At 33.4% G+C, this 15,688-nt stretch overlaps 1 protein-coding gene across 1 annotated transcript in view; it reads left to right on the forward strand.

Annotated features, from left to right (window-relative positions):
- LOC106828897 (A disintegrin and metallopeptidase domain 3) overlaps positions 1 to 15,688 on the forward strand; it is a 123,968-nt gene that overhangs the window by 99,158 nt on the left and 9,122 nt on the right. Inside the window, exons 9-13 of the mRNA XM_070499710.1 lie at positions 477 to 567; positions 827 to 1,016; positions 8,652 to 8,738; positions 10,636 to 10,750; positions 15,405 to 15,564. Of these exons, the coding sequence (XP_070355811.1) occupies positions 477 to 567; positions 827 to 1,016; positions 8,652 to 8,738; positions 10,636 to 10,750; positions 15,405 to 15,564 (643 nt within the window). The remainder of the gene's footprint in view (positions 1 to 476; positions 568 to 826; positions 1,017 to 8,651; positions 8,739 to 10,635; positions 10,751 to 15,404; positions 15,565 to 15,688) is intronic.

Here is a 15,688-nt window from a genome sequence, read left to right on the forward strand (position 1 = left end):
TTTTTCTGGGGTTCATTTTTAAACTATATTTTTCTAAAGTCAGTAATCCACCCTGTAGTCATAATAAAAAGTCTTGTTTGTGTAAATTCAAATTTGAAAATAAAATTGCAAATGAAAGCAACTTTGAGCTATGTGAAGAGGTAAAATAGGACTAATAAATATAAGACAAAATGAATTGGCTATTACTCAAATTTTAGGTGATTGGTGGAAAAGGAGTTGTATTAGAATTGTAGATAAAAGAGCAAATGACGTTTTGACTTCTTAATCACTTCTACATTTTGATACCTTTTTTTTTAAGTGGGTAGTTTTTAGTGCTTTTCTTTCTTGTATAGCCAGTAGATAACACCAAAAATTTATAGTAGATGACACTGACTGGGTATCGCTGTTTTCTAGATATGTCTTTAGAAACTTACCACACTTTTGATTTAAAATTTTTTTTTTAAAATGAGTAATTGGAACTTTATTTATGTTTTCAGTTGCTAGAGGTTCTACTCATCTATGTACACAAGAAGTGAATTTTCAAGCAGATGACTACGGAAACTGTAATAATGGTCGTTGTACTTATAGGTACGTATTCAGAAAATTATACATTTTCTAAATGCATGTGTATGTATGTGTGTGTACAGCAAAGGGTCATTTACTAGAAATGAATGATGAACCCATATATACAGATGAATTTATATGTTGCACTTCATAAGATGGTATATGTTCTGAATAGCTTTGGTGTTATGATTTGAGTAACATTTTTAGTTGTCCTATTTTTAACCGTTACTTACCTAATATATTGTATCTTATATGCACATTTTTTTCTGCTGTATATTATTAGGCAAATCCTTTGTGGAAAGATGGTTTGTCACTGGACACATTCACAGATAGTACCATCGACAACTTATGATATTCAGTATACTTTCCTTGGAGGCCATGTATGTATGTCAGCATTCATAAGAAATAGATCAGTATCTATAGCCAGCGATAGAACTTATGCAGTTGATGGCACTATGTGTGATGAGCAAAAGGTAAATAAAAGTTTTACTTGATTCTGTGTATGGTATGTGTGTATCTGAGCGTCTGTGTCTGTGTGTGTGTATGAATGAGAGAAAGAGAAAGTGAGGGAGAGAAACACCTTAAGATTTTTTATTTGTAATTAATGTTACACATTTTGGTTACCACTTTATGATCTTAAGATTCGAAGTTCCGAATTTCTGTTGGTCAAAGGAACAATTGCTTCACTATCTATTTTTTATTGTGAATTTTGCTATAGATATTTAAGTTTATTTTCTCATTCTTGAAAATGTAAGCCTCTTCATTAGGACAAAATCTGGTCTGCAATAATTTGTGTTAAAAAAAAAAGAATCAAATATACACCAAAAAAGTAGGTCAGAACAAGGTGAATAATAAGAAAACAAAAAATGCCAAGTATTTAGTCTCGCAGTAGTTTGCAAAGAGATTAGTTTGTAATGAAAGTGAAACATTTATTTGTTCATTAACTTACTCCTCTAATTCTTTCTCCAAAAATATAATATACTTGTTAAAAATGTAGCCCTCCCACAAGACACAATAATAAAACATAGTCTAAGCTTTAGTCGTTTTTCTTTTTCTTAAAAATTTTGAGAATCATAAAAGATAAAGGATTTTTAAACTATTATTATTAAAAATTAGTTGACTAAAGAAAAAAGTACACAATTTCTCACATTTTAATTAAAATACTTTACAATGAGATATAACAGTTTAAGAAATGAAAAGTAAGAGGAAAATGGAAGTGAATAGTAAACTTATCTCAGAAGGGAATAGATATTCTCACATAAAAATAATGAAGTAATCTCAAAGGAATGTACTGGTGCTGACATTATAAAGTAATACATCATTCCTTCAAAGGTCATTTAAAACAAACTGAAAAAGGTTTTGTGGTAAATATGGCAGAGTAAATACATATATTTGTTAACTAATTTAATCATTCATTCATTAGAAAAAAGCATTAAAATGGTATATATGTGTGGTATAACATAGCAAAATAATCTGGTCTCTGTCCCTGGTTTCTGACACAGAGCTCCTAAACCCCTGGGGATCCCCTGAGAGATAGGAATGTTTTTTGTTACTCATCTTCTTCCAATCAAACCTTAGTTTATGCTAATGAGGTGACTTAGGGTGGGGCTCCTAGAGAGTTTCAGGTGGAGCTGGTCACCAGAAGGACCAAATTATTAGAGTTGGAACTTTTAGCCCCACTCACAGACCTCCAGGAAGGGGAGTGGTGTGGCTGGAGATCAAACTCCATAAAAACTTTTGACCAATGAGATTCAGACAGCTTCTAAGTTGGTGAACACATCAATTTGCTGTGATGATGATGTGACCAGAGAGGACATGCAAGCTCTGAGTTCCCTCCCCTACAACATACCTTGGCCTACATCTCTTTCTGTTTGGCCGTTCCTGAGTTGTATCCTTTACAAGAAACCGGTAAACCTAAGTAAAGTGTTTTCTTGAGTTCTGTGAGCCAAATGAGCAGATTATCAAACCTGTGGAGAGGGCCATGGGAACCTTCTATTTACAATCAGTTGGGCAGAAGTGTGGGTAGTCTGGGACTTGCATCTGATGTCAAAGTAGAGGCAATCTTGTGGGACTGAGCCCTTTAACTTGTGGGATCTGATTCTAATTCCAGGTAGATTGTGTCAGAATTGAGTTGAATTGAATTGTTGGACACCCAGGTGGCGTCAGAGAATATACTCCACAATATAAACGTATATCACAGTATATATGTATGTTATGTATATGTGTGCACACATACACACACATAAAATACATGCACATCAATATGTATTAGTGCAAAAAAATCTCATGAAATTAAGCGTATGACTAAGGAACATGAAAATGTTCCACCTAACTTGAGATTCAATAAATACAAAGTAAATGAATATCCAGTTTTTGCTTTGGTGTTATCATTTGGGCATTGGAAATAATATTTGATGGTGAGAAGCATAGCTTATTATCATCCTGAAACAAGTTTAAATTAGCACAAACTTTCTGGAAAGTGATTTAGAAACATGTAAGGAGTCGAAGATAATAGCATACTTTTTAACCCGTTTCTAATGTAATAATGTTAAATTAACTTTAAGATATTAGGAAATATATATTGTTATAGAGCAATTATTATGTGAGTTATAATAGAGGAAAAAATCAGGACACATTAAATGCCAGTTATAGGTTGGTTACATAAATTACAGTATATCCAATCCTGTACAGTCACATGCCACATAATGATGCTTTGGTCAACAATGGGCTGCATATATGACAGTAGTCTCATAAGATTAGTACCATATAGCCTAGCTATGTAGTAGGCTACACAGCCAATCACCTAACAATGTGTTTCTTGGAATGAATCCTTGTCGTTAAGCAATGCATGTCTGTATTTCTTTCCAAAATGACATTTGCAAATAATTTTCAGTGACATGGAAGTATATTTACAATATTACGGAGGATGACAAATCAGGGAAAAACTTGAGTTTCTACTGTTTGAATTGCACATGGAACTTCTGTGAGTTGCGATTTCTACTAAAACATAGATTGTGTCTTTGGTTTAAAGTTGTCTTGCTGGTCCTCCCCATGCCAAGATTGTAGCAACTCTGTGACTTTCTGTCTTAGTTATTATAAGTTTAAAACAGGTAAAAAAAAATAAAGATTTTAGAAGAAGCCTTAGCATCAAGATACTGTGGCCTTAATAGCATTCCAAAGCATTTAAAACCTAGGAAGATCTAATCAAAGATATGCAAGACAACCTCTACATTGACAACTGCAAAGGGTTACTAGAGAATCAAAGAAGGTTTACATAAATGGAGGGATAAATCATACTCCTTAATTGGAAGACTTAATAATGTTAAGATGTCAATATTCTCAAAATCAATTGATAAATATGATGCTATCAAAAATAAAATTCCCAGGAGGACACTTTTGGGGGAGGGGATGTGTTGCTGTTGGAAACTGAAAAACTGATTTAAGGTTTATATGAAAATGAAAAGGGCTAAAAATACAAAATAGTCAGTGAAATTTTAAAGAGAAAATGGAAACTGGAAACTACTAAATATCAAGACATCGCAAAGTTAAGTAATTAAAACAATACAGAATGGGTAACAAGGATAAATTAAGTGACCTATAGACTAAAATATAAAACATTATTTTAGAGGCATTGCAGGTCAAAATGTTTTAATAAAGACCTCAGAGAAAACTTGGGAATAGTGTCTGGTGTACTCAAAAGATTTTTAAATGATAAAATTAATTTACATATAAAGTAAAATATTGATAAATGTATTATATTGTGATGAAAAATCACTGGATAAAGATTTGAGGTTCCAGAAGGACCTACTAGATACACTTTTCCCTATTCCTTCTAGATTGTATAGCTAAAAAGCCCTGGATATTATATGTAAAGCAAACATAAGAAGGCTCTGAAAGCTGGAGAGAGAAAGGCAAACTAGCCAGGGACCTCAGAACCCAAGGAACAACATAATAATGCCTTCCCTTTTCTTTTTGCCCCATGTATCCCAAACTGGGTGCCAGAGAAGCCAGAAACTCAGAAACACCAAATGTAGCTGACAAAAAGAAGTCACCAAGGAAATCTTGACTTCTTTAGCCAAAAGAACAGCCTAGCAAGAGAGTACACTGTGAAACAATAGCTGCTCTACTTCAGCCAAACAACACAAAAATACGCCGCACACCTACCCCCCCCGCCCCACCAAGAGTGGTATGTGTAGAGGCCCAGGGGAGAGCCTGTGCATCACTGACCTTTGCAGTAAGTAGGAGCATCTCTCATCCCAGGTTTTAGTGGAAGCTATACTTCCAGCCTTACCTGGCAATAATGAGTCAGTGGCCCCTTATCCCCCCTCCAGAGCTCTGACATAGGAGATCTGCTAAAACGGAAGGTTTAAACAGGATTCAGAGTCTCACAACATAAAACTCAGAGTATGTAGGTTTCAATCACAAGTCACTCTTCATACTAAGAACTAGGAAAATCTCGACTTGAATGAGAAAAAACAATCAATAAACACTAACACCAAGATGGCACTGATATTAGAAATATCTTCAAAGATGTAAAGCACCCATCCTTAAGGTTTGAATGAGCAATTACAAACATGCTTGAAACTAATGAAACAATAGAAAGTTCCAGCAAAGAGATAGAAGATACAAAGAAAAACCAACTGGAAACTTTAGAACTGAAAAATACAATAAGCAATATATAAAACTCAGTGATGGGCTCAGGAGCAGATTGGAGGGGGTAGGGGAAAGCATCAGTGAAGCTGAAGAAAGATCACAGAAAATACTCAATCTGAACAATACAGAGAAAATAGACTGAAAAAAAATGAATAGAGCCCCAGGGACATGTGGGATTGAAACAAAAGATGTAATATCCATGTCGTTGTCATCCTGGAATAGGAGAGAGAATTCAAGGATGGAAAAGTATTTGAGGAAATAATGCCTAGAAAGTTTCCAAATTTGGCAAAAGGCATAAACGCACGCATGCAAGGAGCCGAAAGAACATGGTGTAGAATGAACCCAGTGAAATCCACAGTAGGGTACAGCATAACAAAATTTCTAAAAATTAAAGACAAGAAAAAGAATCTTAAAAGTAGTGAGAGTGAAACATCTCACGTGCAGGAAAAACACAATGGCGATGACAACAATGGAAGTAAAACCATATGGGAACTAGGCACACAAATACCACAGAAGGTTGCCATGCTGGTTAAATTCATCTCTACCATCCCTTGCCATCCTTGAAGTCAGCAAATGTCTTGTGGGAAAATGAATAATGCACTTGAAAACCCTCTGGTTTTTCACATCAGCCCTATATGACCGCTAAAAGCTTTGCACATTACTCATTTCTCCAGCAGTGATCCTCTGCCTGGGCAAGTCTGATCATTAGCTCATGTCCAACTGGCCAATGTCCTCATGGAAGGAAAAGAAAGCAAGAAAGAAGTGAGGGAAGGGAGGATAGAGGGAGGCAGGGAAGGAAGGAAGGAAGGACAAAGGCTTTGACTTTCCCTCCTTTGTTCAGTAGGAGCTTTAAGCTGGCATGACTTTTTACTACCACACCTTTTCTAATAAAGAACCTAATTGGCCACTTTCTCTGTGTGACTGGGGTTTGTCACATGACAGTCTTCATTTTGGAAGCTGGCTTTTAGGCCATGGGACTTCCAGTAGTAATTGGATACTGCCTATTCTAAAGGACGGACCACTTGAGAAGCCTGAATTTTGTAGTCACCATTAATTCAACTGCTTTAGGGCACAAAGTACCCTGAAGTACTAAAAGTACCCAAAGTACTAAATTTTCTGCTTTGGGATTAAAATGTTGTGTTGACTGCTTTTGGTAATAGAGAAAGCGAGAGGTGAGTAGCGGATATTGAGAGCTAAGTAGTTCTGTGGTTTGTGGACAGACTTCCACTGATAATTCTACATGTTAGCCACCCTTCCAGATCCTGCTCTTTTGACCCTTCCTGTTTTTCCTTGTGACTCTGAGGCTGCAGTTCCTCTAGAGCAAGGTGAGACTGATCAGCTCGCTCTCTCCTTTGCTGTTGTGTTCAATGTGTTTGCTTTCTCACTTCCTTTTATCCATCAGTCCCCTTCATTTCATTTCAAAATCCCAGGAAGTTCTTAATTCTCTCATCTTTTAACTTATTTTTTATGATTATCCTCTACTCTCATTCATTGGAAAAAAGGGGGCTACTGTGTGCGCCAAGTCATCAGTTTGAATTGAAATCATTCTGTGGTTATGTATCTTGATTGATAGACCAACAGATAGATAGGAAAAGAGAGAGAGAGATTTTATTTCTTATTTATCAACATGAAGAAAAGTATGTGTCCCTTATTAATTTTAACAAAAATTCTAAATAAAACTGTCACAAATTTAATACTGTAATGTACTAAGTGAACAATATACTACTACATGGAGATAGGCATTCTTCCAGCAAGGCAAGTTTGCTTAATATTGGTCGTGATAGAAAGCTGCTTTGAATTTTTCATTTGTAAGATGTAGAACAGGAAAATAGTTTATCCAACTGATCCTAGCTGACATAGGGTAGATTAGGGGAGTTAAGCACATCTCAGCACTTTGATTTCAAACGTGAAAAGGAATATGTTTGAGGCATATAATTGTTCAAAAATAGATGAGCTAATCAATGAAAACTTAAAATTAACTGCCTTTTTCTTACGCATTCTTATATATAGGACTGTAACAAAATATGCTTACACAATCCAGGCATTTCCCTTTAGGAAATGTGTGCTTAGTTATATTAGGGATTTGTTTTTAAACCGTGATGTGACTGTGTCTGAGACAGTATTTGTCTCTTGTTCAACGAAGGAATTCTTGCATGTTAGTTATCATCCCAGGTGTTGACCGGGGCTAAGTACTCTTATTGCTTCCCTGGGTTTTCTCGTCATTACAGAAGAGCCAGCTACACATACTTGAAGGAAATTATATCGGAAGCATGGATCTTAACTTTTCCTGGCTTATTTTTCTTCTGAAAACAACCCAGTGAAGTATGACTAATTTATTATTTCTTCAATGACAATGTTTAAGGAGTACTAGAGTGAATATAGTTTTGTGGACTGGTAATGCTGGTTTGTTCAACATTTCGTTTCTGGCTTTCTGGCTTCATCAGAGCACTTTCAGTTAATGAGCAAGCCGAGGTTCATTCTTTATTTACCAATGGCGATAGAAAATAATGAAGGTTTTAGACCATGCGTCGTATATTGAATACTCTATCAGATAACTTGAGAAAAGCCAGCAGATAATCTTAGGATGCCCCCAAAGATATTCAAATTAAATTAACATTTGGATAGAGGAATATTAACATAAAGTCTACAGGAAAATCAGGTTAAATAAATGAATAATTAAAACAACATCTTGTATTTCATGAGCATCTACCATGTGCCAGACTCTGCTTTTGTTCCTTTATGTGTAACAAATTATTGCATCCTCATGATCGATATAGTTCATTTATTTGGGTATAATTGTTATTCCAAATTCAAAGATGGATAAACTGAGGTATGGAGGGACTAAATAAGCTGCTCAAAGTCACATTGCTAATGCGGAAGGTAAGAGATATTGTCATTAAAGTTGGCAAATGAAAAAATGACAAGAACCCTAGCATTTAGCATTGATCATTGAGTTCTGTGAGTAAAGTAGTTCTTGCACTGAATATTTGCCCTGTCAATAACTCATGGCATGACCTTAAAAATATAAATTTACTTCTCACCAAATGTGAAATGAGTATAAAAACGTCTCCTTCCCAGATTCAGTGTGAGTATATATTATAAAAATGTGTAAAAAGTGCAAAGACAGATCTTAGCTCTTTACAAGTTGGTTATTTTTGTTCTTATACCAATTAGTATCAATAAATGCACAGTTCTGTTCCCTCAAGGGAAAAATAGTATCTGATTCTCAAAATCTGATACTTGATAAAGTAAAAACATACCATTTTGACTTCAAGTTCTTTTATTAGAATGAGTAGATGTCCTGAAATCCAGATTCATCTTTTATATATACGTGTATACATATATATGTTATATATACATGTATACATATCTCTACGGCATCTAATTTTTGTACCAACTACAATTGCTCAACTCTTGAATTTACATTTACAGTTTTTGTTGTTGGTTGTTTTTAGTATTGTTCCAGAGGAGCTTGCCTCTTTGTCAGTGACTACCCAGGAAAAAACAGGTGTATCTCAGAAACAAAATGCCAAGGACATGGGGTATGTAATGATTACATTATTTTTACATATTGTTTTTAAAATCCTTGTCAATAACATTTTCCAAAATAGGAATAAGGTTCAGAATTACTTGATATGGAGATTTCTTTTGAAATATTGCAGTTAAATAAGGAAAGTGGATTCCATTATTTATAAATATGTACATGGTCTGTGTGTTCACTCATAGTGTTATAGGCCTCATGAGCAAATAAGCTTTGAGCTTTGTACAAAAATGCAACACGAAAGATAATCTATTATAATGTTAGATTAAGATTATGAAATTTTGGCAATGGATTTATTGAAGATTACATATATGTATTTATACATATACGTAAATATTGCTTATAATTGAGTGTATGTATACTGATATATTTAAATACTCAAACATTTAATATATTTATATTACACATATTACTTATAATCTAATATTTTTGTGACAGCAGAGCTTTTGTCCATTTAGATCTGTTTCATCCTTCTATGGCTTCAGTTTGTTTCCCTGTATGTCTCTTCCATACTATATTTGAAAAATCATTTACTGATGGACTTCTGAATAAGGTTAAATTTTGTAAATATTGTAAAAAGTGGTACAATGCCCATTGTTGTACGTTTACCTTTGCACATTCATCTGATTTCTTAAATTGTTAACAATGAAATCTGATGGGTTAAATATATACACCATTTAAATTTTCATAAATATTATATTGTCTCCAAGAAATATATGTTTGCTCCCACCCATCATGCATAAAAATGTGCATTTCCTCAAATTCTGCCCAGACTAATTTCTTAGTCTTTTTAATCTCCTCTCACATGCGAAATTATTGTTAATTTGCATTTGTTTAATAATTAATTGTACAATTCTTAAGTATGTATGTATGTTCATATTTGTCATTTGCATTTCTATTTGTCTATGCATTGTGAAATTATCTACTTGGTTGTAGAAATTTTGTAAACTTTGTAAGTTTTTCCAAGTATGCTTTTGACTTTCTTTGTGACTAGTGTCTCCTGCCATATTGATGCTTCATATTTTATATAGTAATTCATGAGAAAAGTGACCTGTGTGTCTTGTATCAAAATTTTCTCCCAAATCACTCACATGTCCTATTATTTTCAGTTTCTTTCCTTTCTTAATTTTAATTTTTGCATGAACCTATTTCTAGATTCTCTATTCTGCTTCTAATCCTTGCATTTCATGCATAAGATATACTTATATCTTTTAGCCTTCCTATTTTTTAGCAAAATAAATTTTGATATCGGTGTCTGATTAAGCAAGCTTGCCCCTTTAGTTTTTTCCTTCATTTTTTGTAAAAGTTGGCTCTTATCACAGGTATTTTTTTTAATCTAGAACAATTCATAATGGATTTCAACTCCTGCTATTTTATAATTTCTATGCCTTTCTAGAATAAGGCATTTCAGTTGTATCAAGAATGTTATGTAGTTTTATTTAAAAATACAAATAATCTCGGGGCTGGCCCCGTGGCCGAGTGGTTGAGTTCGCGCGCTCCGCTGCAGGCGGCCCAGTGTTTCGTTGGTTCGAATCCTGGGCGCGGACATGGCACTGCTCATCAAACCACGCTGAGGCAGCGTCCTACATGCCACAACTAGAAGGACCCACAACGAAGAATATACAACTATGTACTGGGGGGCTTTGGGGAGAAAAAGGAAAAAAAATAAAATCTTTAAAAATAAATACAAATAATCTCTATGACACTTGAAAAAATATTACATGGACATTTATTATATTTAACTTTGAAAATCATTTTCCACATTAAACTAAAAACTACCTATAATATACTAACTTACAGTACTTTAATAATTTACATAGACTAACAATCACAAATAATGCATTTAACTTTTACGTTGTACGTAAAATGTTCTTATTTTTTATTTGGTTTCGTTTTAGATTTGCAATAATTTCCTTAATTGTCAATGTGATGCTGGATATGCTCCTCCAACTTGTGAGCCAACGTCATCATCACCAGGAGGAAGTGTGGATGATGGGTTTTGGACTGTGGAAAGTTAGTATTAGATCAATGTGCTTCAATAGAGCTTTCCGCACTTAATAGAAATGTTTGGCATCTCCACTGTGTATGTGGTTGTTGAGCCCCTGATATGTGGATAGTGCAACTAAGAAACTAAAATTTTCATTTTATTTCACTTTATTTAATGTAAATTTAAATAGCCACTTGGGGCTGGTAGCTACTATAGCAGACAGAAGAGCTCTATAGTATCAATCAAAGTTTTGTACACACTTTTAATTCAAATCTAGAAGTGAACATTTTAATAGTCCTTCCCTTAATTTGAACCATGGTTCCTAAAACATTTCTATTTATACACAATATTTTCTTTATAGGTATAGTTAAATTACAGAATAGGCGATAGTTTTGTTATATAGACTGTGTATTCCAAAGATGTTAAGTGATATGATATGCTAGTTCACAACCGATTTGCATCTTTAAAGTTAACCATACTATTGGAAGGTAAAAATAATCAAATCTTCCATATCCATAGCATATGGATAGTAGATGGAACAAAGCATTTTTAATTATTTGGTGACTATTCATGAACAAATATGGCATATTTGTTTTTTCTAAGCTTCACAGTGCAAAAATGTCCTATCAGTGTAATTCTATTAGTGACTTTCTGTCATTTTTACTTTTACTGTTACATATTGTATCTATATATATGTTGTAAACCTGATGATATATTATTATATTTGCCTTAAATAGCCAATGGAATATTAAAGTTTTTTAATATAAATATTTACATTTACTCACCTCCTTATTGCTTTCTAGGGCTTTTTGGCTCTTCCAGCACTCTCAAATTTCCATGTGGGTCATTTTCCGTCAGCCTGGAAAACTTCCTTTTGTATTTCTTTTGTGTGTAACTTGTGGTGACCAATTGTCTCAGCTTTTGCTTGTCTTTAAAATGCTTTTATAGTGTCTTAATTTGTGAAGGATATTTTCACTGAAAGTATAACTCTACATTGAGGCTTGTTTCTTTCAACAGTTCAAAGACGCAATCCCTTCATATCCTGGCTTTTATTTTCTGATGAGAATACAGCTATCTTTCTTATTATTCATCCAAGCCTATAATGCTTCTTTTATTCTTTGTCTGAGTTTCAGACTTATTTTATATCTTTGACTTTCCAGTTTCACTATGATTTAACAAGCTATATTTTCCTTTGAATTTATCCCTCCTGGGTTGGCTGAGTTTATTGATTCTATAGGTTGATGTATTTTTTGAAAGTTTGGAAAAAAAATTAGCCATTGTCTTTTTTTTAATATTTACTTTTTATTTAACATGTTTGGTTTTTTAAAGAAATTGTACACAGTAACATTCACTCCAGGGTGTACAGTTCTATTGGTATTGAAAACGTATACACCCCTGTTCCGACCACCACAACCATGATTCACAGTGGATCTAACACCCTAAAACTTCCTTCTGGCTGCCCTTTTATATTTATCCCCCAACACCAATTCCTGTTCTCTGTCCCTATAGATTTGCCTTTTCCAGAATGTTATATATGTTACATGTACATTTGAAATTCATCCCTGTTGCCTTATGTCTTAGTACTTCATTCTTTTCTATTGTTAAGCAGCCTTCTATTGAAAAGATGTATTATAGTTTGCTTATCTATTCACCCATTGGAGGATATTTGGGCTGTTTCTAGATTTTGGCTATTATGAATAAAGCTGCTATAAATGTGCACATAGGCTTTGTGTATATATAAGTTCTCATTTTAGGGTGGGTAAATACCTAAGAGTGAGGTTTATTTTCGTCTTTGAGACTTCCTTTTTCTCTACACAGATGATCCACACTTCAGAAGCATTTGATATTGTCTTTTTTGTTTGTTTCGTTTGATTTTGTTCTACCAGTTTTAGATGTGTAATGATAGTCCATTGTGATTTTTGTTTACCTTTTTATATCAAAATAATTATAGATTCAAAAAGAGGTGCAAAGAAATGTAGAGGAAAGTCCTGTGTACCCTTTACTCAGCTTCTGTCAATGTAAACATGTTTCAATACTATAGTAGAATATCAAAACCAGTAGATATTGGAAATGGACATTGGTAAAATACACAGACCTTATTGAGATTTCACCAGTATACATGCACTCATTTGTGTGTGTGTGTATTTCATTCTGTGCAGTTTTACCACAGGTTCACATTTGTGTAACCACCACCACAATCAACATACAGAACTGTATCATCACTATATGGCCTCTAATATTACCCCTTTATATAGCAACACTGGTCCTCTCTTTCCCTATTCCTAACTCCTGGCAACTACTAAACTGCTTTCCATCTCTCTAATTATGCCATTTCATGAATATTATATAAATGGAATCATAGAGCTTGTATCTCTTTCAGATTGGCTTTTTTCTCTTGCATAATTTGCATGAACTGCATCCAAGCTGTTGCATGTATGAATATTCCATTCCTTTTTATTTATGTCTAATATTCCTTTATATGGATGTATGAAAGTTTGTTTAATATTCACCTCCTGAAGGATATTTGGGTGGTTGCCAATTTTTAGCTATTATGAATAGATCTGCAATAACGTTCATGTAGAAGATTCTTCATGAAAGTAAGTTTTTAATTCTCTTGAAAACATACCCAAGGGTGAAATTTTCAGGTTTATGGTAAGGCATCTACAGTTTCAAAAGCAACTGCCAAACTATTTTTCAGAGTCTCTGTAACATTTGACACTTCCACCAGTAATCTATGAATGACCCAGTCTTTTTGCATCCTTGGCAACATTTGATGACACCATTATTTATTTTTTTAGCCACTCTATTAGATGTGTACTAATGTCTCATTGTGGTTTTAAATTGCACTTCCCTAATGGGTAATGATGTTGAATATCTTTAATGTGTTTATTTGGCATCTGCATATCCTTTTCAGGGAAAAGTCTCTTCGTATCTATTGTCCATTTTCTAATGGGATTTTTTGAGTTTTTTAAATGTTGAATTTTCAGAAATTGTTTGTTTCTAAGATAATATGTATTTTGTTGGATATGTAATTTGAACATATTTTCTCCAAGTCTGTTAATTGGTTTTATCTCAGACCAAAAGCTTTTTCAAATTCTTCTTTTGATAAGGTCTACTTTTTTCCTTTTTGGATCATGCTTTTGGTGTCAAGTGTAGGAACACTTTGTCAGTCTTAAGTCCTGAAGACTTTCTGCTGTGATATTCCTAAAAGGTGTTGTTTTATGTTTTACATTTAAGTCCATGATCCATTTTTGGCTACATTTTATAAAGGGTAGGAGATTAATTTTTGATTAATGAGTGTCAGTTTCTCCAGCACAATTCTTTGAAAAAGCTATACTTGTCCATTGAATTGTTTTTGCACCATTGTCAGAAATTAATTGGAATTTTGTGTGGGTATATTTCTCATTTCTCTATTCTGTACCATTGATCTACATGTCATTCTCACCACCAATGCTACACTGTTTTGATTATTGTAGCTGTACAGTAATCTTTAAGATTAGGAAAAGTGATTCCTCCCACTTTATTCTTGTTTTTCAAAAATTGTTTGGCTATTCTAGGGTTTCTCTTTTTCATACACATTTTAGTATAATCTTGTCTACATTTACAAAAATCTTGCTGTGATTTTGATACAAATTGTGTTAAAGTTATGCATCAGTTTTGGAACATTTTACGTCTTTACTATTTATTATTGAATTGTTCAATCTATGAACATGGTGTGTCTCTCCGTTTATTTAGATCTTCTTTGATTTCCTTCATCAGAATTTTGTAATTTTCACCAGATACTGTACACATTTTATTATTTCATATTTATTATTTCATTTTCTTAGAGCAATTGTAAATGATGTTGTACTATAATTTGACATATTTTAATTTATATTTATAAACAACAATCAAAATGATTAATCTTACTGTTTATCACATCTACAACATCTAACGCCTTCCATTCAACTTTGCATACATATTTGACTATTTGTGAACCATATCAAAAAAAGTTTATGTCCAATTGTTATAAAAGATGAAAGGATACTGTTGAAGATCTTTTTCACAATATAGAATGTTCCGGATAAAATACCATACTTCCTTTTTGTCACTAGAAATATTCTGTTAACTCATTGACTCTTGAGTTGGAGGAAAATTATGATATATCATTGCATGAAGACTCATAGTATGAGATTTCATTTACATGATCAATTTCAACATCACCATTATAGACTAGAGTTCTGCCCTCTGGTTCTTTGCATTTGTCTGATAAAAATTATAAAATATCTTTCTCTATCAATATTGTTTTTTTATTAGTATAGCAGTAAAAGAAAATTTCTGAATTCTCAGTTGTGCTCAATAGAGGCTAAAAGAAAAAGAAAGAAATTGACTCCAGGGCTCTCTTGTACCTTCTTGAAAGTTGATACATTACTTCTGGCAACAAAATAAAAAATCTGAAATTTTCCAATGGAATACAATAGGGAGCTCAGAAATAGATCCTCACATACATGATCTAATGATTTTTTATAAGGATGCCATGACCATTCAACAGGGGAAAGGACAGTCTTCTCAACAAATTGTATTGAAATAACTGGATATCAATATGCAAAAGAGTGAGGTTGGCCTCTTACACCATATACAAAAGTAACTCCAAATGGATCAAATATTTAATTGTAAGGGCTAAAACTATAAAATTCTTAGAAGAAAACAGAGGTGGAAATCTTCACAACATTGGATTTGACAATGATTTCTTGGATATGACACCAAAAGCAAAGGAAACAGAAGAAAAAATAGATAAATTGAAATTCATCATAATTAAAAACTGCTGCACATCAATGGACACTATCAGCAAGGTAAAAAGGTAACCCATGGAATGGGGAAAATGTTTTCAAATCATAAATCTGATGAAACGTTAATATCCAGAATATGTAAAGAACTCCTACAAGTCAACAACAAAAGAAACAAATAACCCAATTAAAGTATGG

This window comes from Equus asinus, chromosome 27, assembly GCF_041296235.1.
Source record: "Equus asinus isolate D_3611 breed Donkey chromosome 27, EquAss-T2T_v2, whole genome shotgun sequence".
Classification (NCBI taxonomy): Eukaryota; Metazoa; Chordata; class Mammalia; order Perissodactyla; family Equidae; genus Equus; species Equus asinus.